The sequence below is a fragment of the Zalophus californianus genome, chromosome 3 (genome assembly GCF_009762305.2).
Source record: "Zalophus californianus isolate mZalCal1 chromosome 3, mZalCal1.pri.v2, whole genome shotgun sequence".
In the NCBI taxonomy this organism is placed as follows: domain Eukaryota; kingdom Metazoa; phylum Chordata; class Mammalia; order Carnivora; family Otariidae; genus Zalophus; species Zalophus californianus.
Window position 1 is genome coordinate 57,893,791 of NC_045597.1, and position 18,168 is coordinate 57,911,958.

The 18,168-nt window shown below is 36.3% G+C and overlaps 1 protein-coding gene across 1 annotated transcript in view; it reads right to left on the bottom strand.

Moving 5' to 3' along the window:
• The window catches only part of SUCLA2 (succinate-CoA ligase ADP-forming subunit beta), a 45,938-nt gene that overhangs the window by 1,494 nt on the left and 26,276 nt on the right, over positions 1-18,168 (bottom strand). Inside the window, exons 5-10 of the mRNA XM_027589850.1 lie at positions 15,039-15,167; positions 12,281-12,419; positions 7,950-8,111; positions 7,713-7,855; positions 2,140-2,260; positions 1,615-1,703 (exon numbers count right to left, since the gene is read on the bottom strand). Coding sequence (XP_027445651.1) covers positions 1,615-1,703; positions 2,140-2,260; positions 7,713-7,855; positions 7,950-8,111; positions 12,281-12,419; positions 15,039-15,167 — 783 coding nt within the window. The remainder of the gene's footprint in view (positions 1-1,614; positions 1,704-2,139; positions 2,261-7,712; positions 7,856-7,949; positions 8,112-12,280; positions 12,420-15,038; positions 15,168-18,168) is intronic.

Consider the following 18,168-nt stretch of genomic DNA (forward strand, 5'->3'; position numbering starts at 1 on the left):
CATATAATCAAATATAATAATACCTGAAAAAAAACTTAGCATTGCATGCACAATAAATAATAAGTGGCAGCAGTTGCTACTATCATATTATTATTAATATTGTCATAACTTCCATAATCTCATAGTCAGTAGAAAAACACTGCAGTCACAATTTAAATCAACTGTTCACTTTTATCTTTCATGGTCTACTAGATCAAGATTTGATTGATTCTTCTACTCTTTTTCCATGTCCACAAAGCACTTTTGCTCTACCATTCCCTTGCCCAAAATCTTTTGAGGGGCGCCTGGTGGCTCAGCTGGTTAAGCATCTGCCTTTGGCTCAGATCATGATTCCGGGATCCTTGATGGAGCCCCATGGGTCAGGTCGGGCTCCCTGCTCAGCAGGAAGCCTGCTTCTCCCTCTCCCGCTCCCCCTGCTTGTGCTCCCTCTCTCACCGTGTCTCTCTCTGTCAAATAAAAATCTTTAAAAAAATAAAATAAATCAAAAAATAAACTCAGGATTGAGTATAAATCTGTCACTAAAGTGCAGCTGATTTTTATTTACTAGTAAGTACTTTCCCAAAGTATGTCCCAAAGAAGGACATAAGACCTTTATTATTTTTATGAAATGATACCACATTAACTCAGCAAATCTCAAAAGCCTACTGCTGATTAAACCATATAGCCCCAGAGTATTCCATGAAATGACCATAAACAAAGGTAGGAAAGAATCAAAAGTTCTCATTTAAAAACACCTCTATGGGGGCGCCTGGGTAGCTCAGTTGCTAAGCGTCTGCCTTCCGCTCAGGTCATGATCCCAGTGTCCTGGGATCGAGCCCCGCATCGGGCTCCCTGCTCCGCGGGAGGCCTGCTTCTCCCTCTCCCACTCCCCCTGCTTGTGTACCCTCTCTCGCTGTGTCTCTCTCTGTCAAATAAATAAAATCTTTAAAAAAATAAAATAAAATAAAATAAATAAAAACATCTCTATGTCTACTATGGAGTGTGCTCCAAGACAGATTATTAAGTAAAAGAAATTAGGTAAAATATATATTATTCTCATACAATGTGAGAAACTAAAGATATAGATATATACATGTGTGTATGTGTGTATATATACACACACATATATTATTTGCTTATTATTTTAAAAAAGTGAAAGGATGAACTAAAAACTTCTTTAAAAAACTAGTTATGTGTGGGGAAGGAAGAAACAGGATTAAGTATAAAACGTAGATTCTCTGAATATACCTTGCTTTAACCATGTAATATTTACATAAAACAAAAATTCCTTTAAAAATAAATAAATGAGGGGCGCCTGGGTGGTTCAGTAGGTTAAGTGCCTGACCTCAGTTCAGGTCCCAATTTCAGGGTCCTGGGATTGAGTCCCACATCAGGCTCTCCACTCAGCAGGGAGTCTGCTTGTCCTTCTGCTGCCCCCTACTCGTACTCTCTCTCTCTCAAATAAATCTTTTAAAAAAATAAAAATAAATGAAACTAACTGATTCTAAAATGCACCAGCTAATATTGCCAATAATGAGTGTTTCTGCTAAATATTAGGAGCACTGAACCCCTTATACCTATCACCCATCTTACACACTTTACAAATTTATCCTTAGATTAACGTAGCCTGTTTACCATTTTAGCAGCTTCATCCAAGTCATCACAAGCAAGAATTTTAAGTCCACTGTCTGTTATCAGTGCCTTAGCATCATCAACTCTTGTACCTGGAAATGATTTATGCAAATATAAAGGTGTTTTAAATATATGCACAAAAGCATTTAAAATGTTGGTCACAATATGAAATTTCAACATAGGAGTACTTCCATCATTTAACATAAATATTTCTAAAACCAAAGAAAATACCGTAAAAGTCTGGAGTTACCTCAGGAAATATCTTGCCTTACCATGTCAATGGTAACTCAGGTAAGTCAGAATTTAAAACAAAGCACAACAAATAAATAACATACTAAATTATATACCAAGCAAAACCCATAATTTTGCCCCGATGTGAGAAATATTTTTTAAACCCACATTTTAAAAATTTCCTATTACATAACATTTTCATTTAAAAGATAAAGCTATTTGAAAACTGTATTTTATTTTATTTTTTTTAAACAATCAGAGTTCATGGAACAATTGCAAGATACCTTTTATACTCACCTTGTAACCGTACCACAATAGGTATTTTAATTTCCAAATCCTTTACAGCCATAACTATACCCTGTGCAATAACATCACACCGCATGATTCCTCCAAAAATGTTGACCAGAATAGCCAGTACCTGTGAATAAAACGGTTTTTGTAGATTAAAATTTAAAAGCAAGGAGTATGTGTCCTTCCTTCTCAAGAAAATACTAGTGTCTGTGCCTTATGATACAAATTAATTCCATGGTAATATTTTCCAGCCAGACCATCACATTCTCTGCAGCTCTCATCACTAAAGTTTATGCAGTCTACCACCCACCAGAACTCATTCTCCCCAACTTGGGTGATTTCAATACCTGGCTCATAGTCTCTTCTCTCTTAGCCCATATGAACAAGATTCCCTGATTCCATTTACTTGTTTTCTATTAAACAACACAACTGCCCCAGATCAGGATCTAAGATAACATTACATGCAAGATCTCCAATTTAATGTTCACCACCTATCATTCCACCTTCATTTATCCCCATCATCTCAACCAAATTCTCACACAAAGCAGAACTACAAAATCACTCAACTTCTCCTGAATACCCACTCCTAGCTACACTTCACATCCAAACCTCAAGGCCTGTTTGGATCAGCATTCTTACATCATCACTGATGAATCTGAATCACTGTTCTTCTATCATTTCCCCCCAAAAAAATCTTTTTTTAAAAAAGAGTCTAATATTCACCAGAGCTTCCAACTAGTGAAATATAAATGGGTTACAGACATACCAAGATATGGTTCCCCTCTACCCATAGGGCAGCTAGGAAGATTCTGGGACAGCTAGCACCTCTGGGCCAGTGGCCTCTGACTATAAGCAACCTTCTCCATCTACCTTCTATACCCCATTGAAATACCATTTTCTGTGAATGATAAGACATTAAAAAGGTTGAAACACACTGAACTATACTATACATTCCTTATCTTTACCAACAGTATTTCTAGACCTTTAAGAAATGAAAAAATAGACTGGAATTCACAATGATCTTGGCACGCACCCTCCTCTCTTCTTCCCTCCCACCTCATTCTGGACAGCTTTGATATGTACTACAGGCATCATCTAACACTCTAGCCTTAAAGTTACTGGATCTCTACCATGTCACTTCTACCTCCAGTTCTTTCAACTAATGATCACCAAGGCTAAATCCTTGACTTGACCAGAATGAATGTTTCTAGAATATCGAGTGTATAAATCCCACTCTCTGCTCAACCTCCTCGCGTTTTGCCTCTCACCTCCAACTCCATCAAACCCAGTCTTTTCCTCTTAAAAGCTTCTAGTCTCTCAACCTTGATCTTATCTCCCAGACTCCCAGCAGATCTGGTTTTCTTCACCACAGAGCCTGGAACCTGTGGCTCAGCATTCCAATGATACTGTCACCTGCATGCTTAATTCCTCCATACCCATTCCTCTCAAGACCAGTCTGCCTCTGCCATCCCTTCAAATAAAGCACTCTTGGATGATTCCAGTCAATCAGTTTACTCATTCCAACTTCAAGGAAGACCTAAAAAGTTTAAAACAACAACAACAACCCTGAAACATTAGCATAACCTAAAGAACAGTACAATAATGACTCTTCATCAACAATCCTTTCTTTAGTGGTCGGCCTCGTTCCTCTCACTTTCTTCATAAGCCTCCTATCCCACTTCAAGCTAATTTTTAGATGTGATCTCCCTTTCTCCAATGATACCTCAAGGAAGGAGTTAACCTCCTCTCTAAAACTAATCTCACCACCTCATTACAACATATCTCCTCCAGGTCTTCACTCCGTTAGCTAAACTCACTTTCTTCTTCATCCTCAAATCTCTTCTCTCTCTCTAGCTAGATACAGCTCATATTCTTGGTCTTCTAAACAAACAAGAAAGCAAACATAACTAAACAGCTCTCCTCAATCCCACCTCCATTTGACTGCTAACACTATGTTCTCTATGTCCTTCTGTACCCTGGGATGCCTGGGTGGCTCAGTCATTAAAGCCTCTGACTTCAGCTCCGGTCATAATCTCAGGATCCTGGGATGGAGTCCTGTAGGGTAGGCTCCACACTCAGCAGGGGGTCTGCTTCTCCCTCTCCCTCTGCCCCTCCCCCGACTCATGCTCACGCACGCATGCTCTCTCTCTCAAATAAATAAAATCTTAAAAAAAAAAAAGAAGGAAGGAGGGCGCCTGGGTGGCTCAGCTGGTTAAGCAACTGCCTTCGGCTCAGGTCATGATCCTGGAGTCCCAGGATCGAGTTCCACACCAGGCTCCCTGCTCAGCAAGGAGTCTGCTTCTCCCTCTGACCCTCTTCCCTCTTGTGCTCTCTATCTCTCATTCTCTCTCAAATAAATAAATAAAATCTTCAAAAAAAAAAAAAAAAAAGGAGGGAGGGAGGGAGGGAGGGAGGGAGGAAGGAAGGAAGAATACCCTGAAAGGATAATCTCTCCTAGAAGTCTCTACTCCCTCAATTCCTGATCACAGTTCAACCCATTATAACCTGGTCTCTGCCCCCTTCTCCCCTATTGTTCTTGCTAGGGTTCCCAATCATTAATTCAGTCCTTACTCTACCTGATCACTCCTACAGATGGACACTGCTGCCTATCCCTTACTTCTCAAAACTCTCTACCTTGGCCTTGGATGTCATTGCTCTCTCCTGATCTCCAACTATCCATCAGTTTGTTCTTTCTCTTTTATTGGGTCTTCCTTCTCTATTCAATCCTTCAGCTCCGGGGGTGGCAGGGGTTCACATTCTTAGTTTCAGCCTCTCACTCACATGGGTCATCCTACCAACTCCTAACACTTCAACTTTTCTCAAAGTACTGAGGACTGTCTTAGTATACATCCAACCATTATAAGAAGTATAGTATCTATATAATCACCTGCTAGACAGTCACCACAATCCAAGCTTAACACATTCAGTCAGAAATACCTATTTCTCTACTTTGCCTCTGACTACACAAAAGGCATTGGCACCCAATGGTTCTCCCCAAACAAAAGTCCTAATGTTAACCTAACCAACCCTTCTCCATGGCCTCCCAACAAAAAAGGAAAAAATGAATTTAATGAATTCTATCTCAAACATGCCTTTAAATTGGGTCTCTTTGCTTTATTCTTACTGACACTACCTTTGTCAGGGACCTCTTCATATTTTTGCACAAGCAGGTGTAACAACTGAATTATCTCTCCTGCCAGTGCCTCCCTCCTCTCCATTTCATCCTCTATTAACAGTTACCTTCTTTTTAAAAAATGTAAAATAATAAATAAACAATGAACAAAAAGGTAAGGGATATATTTATATACATATCCCTTTGTATGGACTAGGGTAAGGAACTTAAAATCCAAACTCCCTAACTACAGATACAGAGATCTTTACAATGTGGTCTCAATTTGCCAAATTATTCGTTCATTCCAATAATGCTGTATTCTTACACATAAGCATCTTACCATTCCATAAACACAGTGGTCTTTTTTGGACTCCATGTATCTTTTTTTTTAATTTTATTTATTTATTTATCAGAGATAGAAAAAGAGAGAGAGCACAAGAAGAGGGAGCGGGAGGCAGAGGGACAAAGCAGGCTTCCCGCTGAGCAGGGAGCCCGATGTGGGACTCGATCCCAGGACCTTGGGATCATGACCTGAACTGAAGGCAGACACTTAACCAACTGAGCCACCCAGACATCCCTGGACTCTATATATCTTTGTATATTTTCTTCCTCTTGCCTAACTCACTCAATTTCTCAAGACAGCTCAAGGAATCATTCATTCAGTGAAGGCTTCCCTGATTCTCCTACTTGTTACCAGCTCTGACTTCTTCCACAATACTAGATTCAGTTTATCAACCCAGTCAGACTATAAATGCCTTGAGCAAAGTAACCATGTATTCCCAAATCCAAGTACAGTGTCCAACACAAAGAGACATAATAAGTATACAGCTACTTCAATGCTATCCATGTTGTCTCCAAGGGTTCCTGGCTTGTTTCCAACTCCAATGCCCTTCCTGTCAGTCCACAACATGGAAATTCTTCATATGCTTTTCTCCATTTTGTACCTAGACCCTAAAAGCCATACTTAGAAAAATAATAACAATTCTAGTTCACCTTAGTAAGTACTCAACAGTTAAATAATTAGCTAATACTCTGCTTTTAGAGCTTATGCCAAAAGAAGCTATAGAAATATAGTTCCAGTAAGTTTTATTTTCTGAATAGTTATTAAACAAGAAAATAAAGCACTTTTATTTCTCATTTCAGTTCAATGCTTTTTGTAAAACGAAACATGGCAAATAATTCTAGAGGCTCAAAAAGTGGTAAAAAAGATTTTTTAAAAACAATTCTAGAGTCTAACACCATAAGTAAAAAGGTACATTGTCAGCAGCATCAATAACAAATACTTATTAATGACCTCTGTATGCACTGAGCACTATGCCAGCCAAAGGAAGAGGCAACAGTAAGAAATGCTCCTTACCAATGAGGAATTCTCAGCTCTGAATTCAGTAAAACTAGTTCCACAGAAGCCACTACCTTATTTTTCCATAAGTCTTACAAAACTCAAAATGGCCACATAGTAGATATACTTCTTTAAAAAATGATAATTGGGGTGCCTGGGTAGCTCGGTCGTTAAGCGTCTGCCTTCGGCTCAGGTCATGATCCCAGGGTCCTGGGATCGAGCCCCGCATCGGGGTCCCTGCTCGGCGGGAAGCCTGCTTCTCCCTCTCCCACTCCCCCTGCTTGTGTTGTCTCTCTCGCTGTGTCTCTCTCTGTCAAATAAATAAATATTTTTAAAAAATGATTGACAATATTGTGCATCTTTTGGATCATGATGCTTCACATCCCTTGTATTCTGATAATCACTTATAAAATCATAGTTCTAATTTATGGCCTATCTACATATGAAAGATTTATGCAAACATTAAAATGAGTGTTTTAGAAGAACACCTTAGTGAATGCAAAAAGTGGTTCAAGATATGCTAGCCAAAAAACTCAAACTATGTGTTTTGAAAGATATATATTTATGAATGGGTGAACTAGATGGCATGCGAATTATATCTTAATAAAGTTGTTTCTATAAAGATATATAAGTAAACAGAAAGAGAGAAAGACAGGGAGTGTGAGAGAGCGTGTGTGCGTGTGTGTGTGTGTGTGTGTGTGTGAAATATACAAGCACTAATAAGTCAAAAAAATGATCAAGTCAGTAGTAACAAAAATTATTTCTAGATAGCATTAAAGGTAATTTTAACTTTCTTCTTTGGAGCTTTATAGATTTTCCAGATCTCTGGGCTTTTATGGTCAACTACCATCTCCAGCAGTTTTCCACAGAAATGACTCCCATACCAGATCACTACCATTTATAGTATTACCTAATACCATCTAATATATCTTCATCCTGTTTTCTGAATTACAATGGGAAACTTTACCTTTTTTTCTAGTTAACTTTTATTGCATTAATTTCAGTAACTTTTTCTAAACTAGTTAGGTCTTCTGAAATTTAATGCTCTACTACTGTAATGACCACATCTACTAATTAATCAAGTTACTTCTTGTCATTCAAATTCTAAAACATAAGCCCTGCCCTTACCTTTTTATCTGAAGTGATAAGCTTAAATGCTTCTGTTACTTGATGGACTGTGGCACCACCACCAACATCAAGAAAGTTTGCTGGAGTGCCTCCATGAAGTTTTATTATATCCATTGTGGCCATAGCCAAACCAGCACCATTTACTGTCAAGAGGAAAAATGACTTGTATAAACAACAAACACAAAGAAAATAAATTAAGTTCAGCCAATCCAACTTTAACATAACAATACATGGTACCTAGACAGCCTATATTTCCATCGAGGCCAATGTAGTTGAGATTTGCCTTAGCTGCACCTTTCTCCCTTTCATCTTCCTGGGTCCAGTCCTGTAAGTCAAAGATTTTCTTCTGGCGATAGGCTGAATTAGAATCAAAATTGATCTTTGCATCCATGCACAGCACTTTGAAGGAAAAAAGAGAAAGTGATCTTAATTTCAAAACAAACACAATAAACCATCCAATAATCAAATGTTCTCAGTTTAGGGGGAAAAGGTTTTGTTACTTATTGAAAGTATTTCAATTTATGTTCACAATGTATTCAAATTGTTTATTAAAAAAGAATATTTGGGAATTAAAACTGCTCATCAAAGTTACTAGTTCTACATTCATCCTAGACAATGATAACAGATAAAAGAGGGGGGAAAACACCACTTCAAAAACACTCAAGATTTGTTTTAAAATTACCAAAAACTAACCAGCCAAGCACCGAGCTATCCCCCTTCACATGCGCCCTGGACCCCACTGCCTCTTACCTACTTAAGGACGTTGTTCCAGCAATTCTATCCTTCCTGCATTATAAACTGCTCCCCTTTTGCCACTGGCTAAATCCCAATGATTTGCAAAAATGCTGTTATTTCTCCCACCATAAAAAAGCAGAAAAAAAATATTTTGCCACCTCTTCCCCCTTACTCTTCTCTTCAAATACAGCAAAAATCCTTGAAAGAGTTGTCTGTTTAAACCAAGTGTCAGCGAAAAACCAGTATGGCTCAGGGGTCAGATTCAGCCTATGCCTATTTTGTATTACCTGTGAGCTAAGAACGGGTTTCACATTTTTATATATTTTGAATGGATTGTGAAGAAAGAAGGGAAAAGGAAGAAGGAGAAGGACAAAGATATGAAGAAAAGCAGCAGGAACTAAGACCATATGTGGGCCACAAAACCTAAAATATTTACATCTGCCAACCACTTTGCCTAAACTCATTGTACAAATTTTTTCTCCCACTATCCTCCCTTAAATCCACTCTAATCAGGTTTACCTCCAGCACTCTACCAAAATGGCTAATATGAAGGTTACGTCTCCCAACTTCATCTTTCAGTGCTTTATCCCTTCCTCACTCCAATTAACTACAACATTCTCCTTGCTATCCCTGAAGGCTACCCAACACAAGAGACAAAATTTGAAGTCCAGCTAAGTTAACTACTAATAACAACAAAAAATCAACACTCTTTCAGAGGAAGATAAAAGAATTATGTCTCTATACCGTATCTCCCAAAATATCCAGTATACAATGGATCAGTAAAGGAAAAACAGGAAAATAATGACCACCGATAAAGAGAAAAGGCAGTCAAGAAGACCCAAACCCAATACAACCCAGATTTGGAATCAGAGGACTCCAAAAGCTCTTTTAAATATGTTTAAGGATTTTAATGAAAATATGGCCGTAATAAAAGACCAGATAGGTATCTCAGTAGAAAATAAAACTATCAAAAGGAGCTAAATGGAAAATCTAGAAGTAAAAAGTACAATACCTAAAATGAAAAATTCACTGGATTTGCTTAACAATGTATTTATTGGAGATGGGTCAATGAACCCGAACCTGAAGACAGATAAACAGAAGTTACCCAATCAGAAAAAAAAAAAAGTGACCTGTTAGACAGCAAGAAGTTACCTAACATGTGATAATGGAAGGAGAACGGGGCAGGAGAAAACATTTGAAGTGATGAAAAAGTTTCCTTTGAGTACTGTAATAGGCTGAATAATGGCCACCCAAAGATAAACAGGTCCTAATACATAAGAACCTGTGAATGTTACCTTATACGTTAAAATTTTTACAGATGTGATTAAAATAAGGATCTTAGAAGAAGATTATCCTGGCTTATCTTGAAGGGCCCTAAATTACAAGTATCCTAAGAGAGAGGCAGAGACTAGAATGAGGTGGCCACAAATCACAGAATGCCGTAAGAAGTTACAAAAGGCAAGGAATGGAGGCTTCCCTAGAGCCTCTAGAGGGAGCACCTTGAATTCGTGTGACACTGATTTTGGACTTCTGGCTTTTAAAACTCTGAGAGATTAAGTACCTGTTGTTTTAAGCTACCTAATTTGTAGTAATTTGTTATAGAAGCCACAGGAAACTAATACAGTTACCAAAAGACATCAACAGAAAATTTGCAGTCTACTGAGGAAAACATATGCCCAATAAACATGAAAAATTCTCAACATCACAAGTAATCAAAGAATTGAAAAATAAAGACACCATTTCCTGATTATTAGTTTGACAGAGTTTAAACCCAATAAAAAACTCACTTCTGGCACAAGTAGGCAATGAAATGGACACTCTGTATGTTAGAATAACTTTTCCAGACAACAATCTGGCAAAATACATCTCAAAATGTTATTATCCTGACCCAGTAATCAAACATATGTGAAAATATTATTCCTCTTTGACCCAAAAATTCTAAGAATCTATACGAATCAAGACTGCAAATATTTATATCCAAATAATATACAAGCTTTTAAAAACTGAAAAATATTTAACATCAAAATATTCTATTATATAGTTTTAAGTTTAAAAAAGGAAAGATACAAACTGAATAGACAAAATGATCCCAACTACAGAACAGATTGAAATGAACTACTAAAATATTAAAATGGTGTTAGGTAATGAGATTATATGAGTTTTTTCCAACCTATCTATATTTCTTGGTGCAAATTTTCTAAAATAAATATACAATGCTCTTATTCAGCAAAGAAAAATAACTCCTTCAAAATATATAGAAATGCATACAAAGAAGAGAAACTAAATACAAAGGGAAAAAATGGTTGTTAAGAGAACAAAGACATTCTCTTAGCAAGAGAATATGGCTGCAGAATTCCACAGCTGAAAATTCAGGAATCTTGCTTTCAATGTTATTATTACATAAGGAAAAAAAAAAAAAAAGAAATACCTGTTTTATACAAATAATCCTCCTTCACTGAACATCTCATTTTTAAAATGTGCCTTTATGGGCGCGTGGGTGGCTCAGCTGGTTAAGCGACTGCCTTTGGCTCAGGTCATGATCCTGGAGTTCCAGGATTGAGTCCGGCATTGGGCTCCCTGCTCAGCAGGGAGTCTGCTTCTCCCTCTGACCCTCCCCCCTCTCATGTGCTCTCTCACTCTCTCTCTCATTCCCTCTCTCAAATAAATAAAATCTTTAAAATAAAATAAAATGTGCCTTTACTCTTTCTAAAATTTTTTTTTAGTTTTATAAACTACCTGTATGATCAAAAGAGAATTTACTCATTCTTTATACAACCATATAAATGACCAACCAAAAATCGGTATCTATAATAAAGAATATAACTAATTATAAGTATAAAAGTGAAAGATGATCTACAAATGCTTAAGAGATTAAAATGTCCAAAGCGACTTGAAACAAAATCCAATAAATTACAGTAATAAAATATATGATCAAGAAAAGGGAGAAGGGGTAACTGGGTGATGGGCATTAAGAAGGGCACATGATGTGATGAGCATTGGGTGCTATATGCAACTGATGAATTACTGAACACTACATCTGAAACTAATGATGTACTGTATGTTGGCTAACTGAATTTAAATAAAAAATAATCAAGAAAAACTTAAGCTATAATAATGCAACTTATATTTTTAAAACAACTATACATGGAAAGTGTGGTAATTCAGAATCTTTAAACACTTGCAAAAGAAAAGGTGTCAAAGTGACAAGCTAATCTTACTTCTCCGGTGGATAAAAATATTAAAAGGACTCAAGTAACAAAGTCTACCCTTTGTGGCTTCGGAGTCCATATCTTAACCATTCTACCTTCCCTCCTCCCCAAAGTCTACCCTTTGTAATAATAAAGATCCATGATGACTCTAAAGTCTGAAACTTGTGGGAGACTAAAATGGCTACTTCCCATAACTACAGCCATTACTCACTACCACACTGGATGCCCTAATCAGCACTGCCCAAAAGGACTTTCTGCAATGATAGCAATCTTCTATATGTGTGCTGTCTAATGTGATAGCCACATGTGGCTACTGAACAGCTGAAATGTGACTAGTTCGACTGAGGAATATTTTAATCATATATCATTTTAATTAATTTTAATTGCCACATGTGGCTAGTAACCCCCATATTGTACAGTGCAGCATTAACCCCCCATGTGTACAAAATATATATTTAAAGTGTTTATTTTAATAGGTATCTTTAATATTTGTTCACATTCAATTTATTATAAAATAAGTTTCTACATAGGAGTGAGTTCACTCCCTTATGAGTTCAACTTCCTTAGTGAAACGTATGATTGGTAGATAAATACATCATTAATGTTTGATAAAAGATACCTTACCAGTTCCATCTGAATCCTCTACCATTGGATTTATTTCTACCATAGTTGCATCATATTTCAGGAAAAGGTTGTAAAGCTTGACCATATTTTCTGCCGCAGAATCCACAATATTAGGTGGAAATCCCATCTTCTGTGCAAGCTGAAATTCATTTGTCTCTTTATTATAGTACAAGTATGTTGCATATATCCAATCAACATTAAATTCTTGTAAATAAAAAACCTTATTGTTTATCATTAAAATGATAAGCATGAATCATTTGTAGTCAAACATGAATGACTGAAATAGCAGCTACTATTACTAAATGGTTAAACAAAACTTTTTATTCAAAATTCTCACAAGGCAAGTAGTATGCCCATTTTATAAATGAGAAAGAAATTCAGAGAGGTCAAGTGACTTGCCATTTGCCTAGATTCCAGTTCCAGTGCTTATTCCATAGCCTCCATACTGCCTCTAAGCCTTATGGCAAACCTAAACTGAAAGAAGAGGCTTATATTTTATTAAAATGACATATAAAAGGCAGACTGACAATCCCAATGGTCCAAATGATAGCAAAAATATTAAATCACCTGTTTACCTTTTAGGTAATTTATGAAGAATGTCTCCAAGCAGAGGACACATTCAGTCAAACCAGTGTAACTGCATTCATTCAAAAATCTACAGAGTACCTAATGTAAGTGAAGCCCAAAAGATATAGGTACTTAAGCTTCCAATCTAATAGAAGAGTTTACAGTCTTGAGCAGAAATTCCTAACTGGATATACCTGAAGAGCATTTTATTGTTTGTTTGTTTGTTTATTTTTAAATACATATCCCAAGGTCCCAACCCAGCAGTTCCAGTTCACAAGTTCTACAGTGGACCAAGCCATCCACAATTTTTGAAGTTCCATAAGCAATTCTGAACCACTGGTACAGAAGCTACATGTCTATATGCTTATTCTAACTGCTGCCACTGCTCAAAAACACGATGGAGGACGTTCACCTCTTTTCCAACTGCTGTCTAAGGCTGCAATACATTTGAATTTTAATTACAGAAAATCTTGAATTCTTTAAGGGTGAATATGGTTTTTTGTAAAAAATCAAATGCCAATAAAGTAGATAAGCTAAGAAATGTCATTTTCAATTAAAACTTATTTCAGGGGCACCTGGGTGGCTCAGTCGGTTAAGCACCTGCCTTCGGCTCAGGTCATGATCCCAGGACCCTGGGATCGAGTCCTGCAATGGGCTCCTGGCTCAGCAGGGAGCCTGCTTCTCCCTCTGCCTGCTGCTCCCTCTGCTTGTGTGCTCTCTCTCTCTGACAGATAAATAAATAAAATCTTAATAAAAAAAAAGACTATTTCAAATAAAGAATAATAAGAAATAAATGAGAAATAATGAAATTTTATTTCATTAAGAAAGATTTTCACTAGGTCATAATCCACCATTTTTAGATCTAAACATTTGAGAATTACGACAGAATTCTGATCAACCCAGAATGACATTAATTTACCAAATGCTATGCTAGGTACTATTTCTGTTCATCACTCAAAAAGCTATAATCTTAATAGATTATGCCTTCAAGTAGTCTTGTAAATCAAGTATTCTTTCTCATCTAAATTTAACCGTCCAGTCATCACTCATTACATAACTACCTAATGAATCGAACCTCTGTCCCCTCTAAAGATTTATACCATTCTTTTGCCTAACTGACATTATCAGATAATTTCTCTATCTCCTTTAAACCTTTGTGCCAAAAATTCCTGTTCTACTGTACTTCAATATCATAAGCTTATTTTGACATAGTTTCCCACTAATAGATGGTAATTTCATTCAAACTTTAATATTCAGACTTTTAAGATGGGTCATTTATTTTTCATACCCAAACTAAACAATTTAATTCAATAGCAGTATTACCAACCTTACCAAGCAACTCTCATAGGCCATGGCATTAAACTTCATGGTTGGGCTTTTTTTCGTGGCAGGGGGTGGGAAGGGTGGATAACGGGGTATGGGGGGGAGAAGCACACAAAAAGGACAGTACACAATACTAGTTAAATTGTGGGCAAAACTTATTCTGTATGTGCAGACACTAAAAGTCCATCGCTTTCATCAGGTTCTCAAAAGCATCCCTACACACCCCCAAAAATAAAATCACTGATCTATCACAGGGATATATAAGACAGTGTCCCTACCATTCCATACAGTTTTACAGGAAATAAAGGGGAGGGTGAAACATATTAAATGCCACCAGGGGGATGTAAAATCCAGACTATAATAAACAATAAAGTATAATCACCCCAGTGTCTTCAACAAATGAAAGAAGATGAAGAGAGTGAGGGAAAGAAAACCTCTAAATTAGAAAAAGACCTATGAGACAATAACCAAAAGCAATGAAAGACCTTATATGGATCCCAACTCAAACAAATTTAAAAGAAAAAAAATGAAAAACTTGAGACAAGGGAATGTGAATGACTAGGTAAGTAAGCAATGATATTAAGGAATTATTATTAATTTTACTAGGTATAACAATGGTAGAGTGCCTATTTTAAAAGAATCCTTACCTTTTAAAGACAAGTAATGAAATATTTATGGAAAGAAAGGAAATAATGTAGATACTTCTAAAAGTTTCAATTTCAAACAAGATATTAACATGCCTTGACACTCAAAATTTTTTTTAAGTTTCGTCAATCACTTCACTTATTCAAAGTTAATTCTCTCTCTTTTTTTAAGTATTACAATTATCCAATAAAGCTAGATAGAAATTTTTCAGAATACAACATACCCGGACAGCTTGTTCCTTCTTGATGCCTTCTACAATATCAATAGGTTCTTTAACTATGGCCTCAGGAGTCTCAGCAGCAACATCTTCAATGTTGACACCACCTTGAGAACTTCCTATTAATACAGGACCCTAGCAAGAGGGGAAACAGACAAAACATCCAGATTTTATTTTGGACCCTTCAATAAAATGTTAAAACCTATTTATGCACACTAATCAGACTTAGGCATCTATCACTCTTCACTCCTATTTTTAAATTTCCCGGAGAATTTCTCCTTATACCTCCTGCACACTGCCCCTTTATAAGCATTCATTTGAAATAATGGAAAAGAAGTAAAAAAAAAGTAGAGGAAGACAATAGCTCACCTGTGAAGGAAAAACATTCAAAATAAACATAAAACTTATACCAAATGAGTTAACATAAATACATATATATAAAATATAACGTGTGCACTTTTCTTAAGAACCGAAGGGCAATTAAAGTATTAAAGAACATTTTTAAAAATCATAAAAAAAGATACTGATATTTAAAAAGAAAAGTCTAATGAATAAAGTTGAAGATTTTATAAGCTCTAGCCCTACTGCAAGTTAGTAAAAAAGAAAGTTACCTACCTTTAAACAATAGTTCTGGCTATTACCATGAACAATATAAGAAGGTAAGATGTAAATACTAAATAATTAAATTAACTTTTAAGTCATATAAAATCAATCAAGAAAAAAACCTTAGAGCAAAATAATCTAATAGATTTGTTAATTTACGCACAAAATTGGAAATACTCTTAACATACAAAAACAAGAAGGTGGTAAACCATATTACTGAAGATTATTTAATGATATAGGAAAACTATCTCAGTAGTGTTACGTGGGAAAAAAATGATGTAAAACTCTGGATTCCATTCTCAATTGTGTGGGGTTTTTTAACATAAAGTATGTTTAAAAGTGCACCCATTCACTAATCACACAAACTAAAAAAAAAAAAAATGCGAAAACATTAAATGATAAGACTTTTATTATTTTGTATCACTCTTCCACCCCCCCAATTTTTTTTTTTTTTACAGTCAACATAGTATTCTTAATCGGGGGGGTGACTTTTATGGGAAAAAAGCAAAAACAAAACAAAAGACTATTTTCACTTTTCTATCCCAGCAACTAGTGTTTCAGTAACAAACTCATTTCAAGACATAATGTAAAGGAATAGTATTATATTCATTACCGTATGGAGAACAAAACAGTCCTTCAAATCCTCAAAGTAAGGCAATAGCCAAGAGGAAAAGAAATAACCTATTACTTTTTTAAGAGAATTAACTGTTACTTAGTGAAAAAACAACTTAAAAAATAGTACCAGCCTCCATGGAGAAAAACTGGGTGGCTGAGAAACAGGTGGGTGGGAGATTTATATTTCCTTGTACATCTTCATACCCTTTAAATTTTATATTATGTGATTAGATTGCAATATGCACGTATAATAAAGAATCTGGCTGGCCTGTGTCCCCAGTGTCTGGACAACCTTTTAACCTTCCACTACATCTGACAGTTTATGCTAATGAAGTGACTCATGGTGCACCCCTAGTATTACAAAGGTGATGACTCCCCAATAGGCCACAGGCCAGGACAGAAAGACAAACACTGTGATTAGAGGTTTGGAGTTTTGAGCTACATGATATCTGCCCACCCTTCTGGGAGGAAAGGGGGCTTGGAGATTAAGCTCAACCAAGTGGCCAATGATTTAATCAGTCATGCCTACTTAATAAAGCAGCTCCCCCAAAACTATGGACATCAGCAACAGCAAGATGGTAGAATAGGAAGGCCTAGACCTCATTCTCCCACAGAAACAAAACTTAACAATATATGATCTGAATTTTTATTCCCTTCTATGAAAATAAATCTCTTTATGAGAATGCCAGAAACCAGTTAGGAAATTGTAGTACCTTAAGTTCAAATGCAATGAAACAGGTAAGAAAAGGCCATTTCATTTCATCCAAGGCAGCCCCTCCCCTAGGTTGACACAGCTAAAGATGAAGAGAAATAGCCCAATGCCCTGTTTCTTCCTTGGGAGGGAAAGGGGGAAGTGGAATGCATCTCTAACATTCCCGTTTTTCAGGGGGCTACAAAGCAACAGGTTTCTGTCTCACCTGACTTGGAGGACTGACTAGGAAAAGCATACTCTACTTGGTGGTGCGGGGGAGACATGACACAACTGAGATCACAAGAGAGCTCAGCATCTTGGGATGCTGTAGAACTTGTAATACTGCACTACAGAACTTGTAATACTGCAGAAATAAGTCAACACAGCTCCTAAAAGTTGGGAAAAAGCACCCAGCTCAGGGACTTTTTTTTTTTTTTTTAACAACTCAAGGAACTAGAAAAAAGACCTAAACCCAAAGTTAGCAGAAAGAAGGAAATAATTAGATTAGAGCAGAAATAAAATAGAAAATAGAAAAAAATTAATAAAACTAAGTGGTGGTTTGTTTTTAATTTAATTTTATTATGTTATGCTAGTCACCATACATCATTAGTTTTTGATGTAGTGAACCACGATTCGTTGTTTTCATATAACACCCAGTGCTCCATGCAGTACTAAGAGCTGGTTTGCTGAAAAGATCAACAAAATTTACAAACCCTTAGGTACACTAAGAAAGAAAGAAAAAACTCAAACAACAAAAATTAGAAATGAGAGAGAAGATATTACAAATGGATGCCACAGAAATAAAAAGGTTCATTCGAGTCCACTATGAACAATTACATGCCAACAAATTGGATAACCTAGAAGAAATGGAAAAATACCTAGAAACAAATCAACCAAAAATGAGTCCTAAAGGGAAAAAAAAAAAAATCTGAATAGAATAAACATATTACAAGTAAGAGATTAAATCAGTAATTAAAAACCTCCCAATAAAGAAAAGCCCTGGACCAAAGGGCATCACTGAAGAATTCTACCAAATATTTAAAGAACTAACAGCAATCCTCAAACTTTTCCAAAAAACTGAGGAGAGGGGAACACTTCCAAACTCAGTGAGACCAGCATTAATACCAAAATCAGACAAAGATACTATAAGAAAACTACTAACCACTATCTCTGATGAATATTGATGCAAAAACTCTCAACAAAACACTAGCAACCAATTTCAGTAAC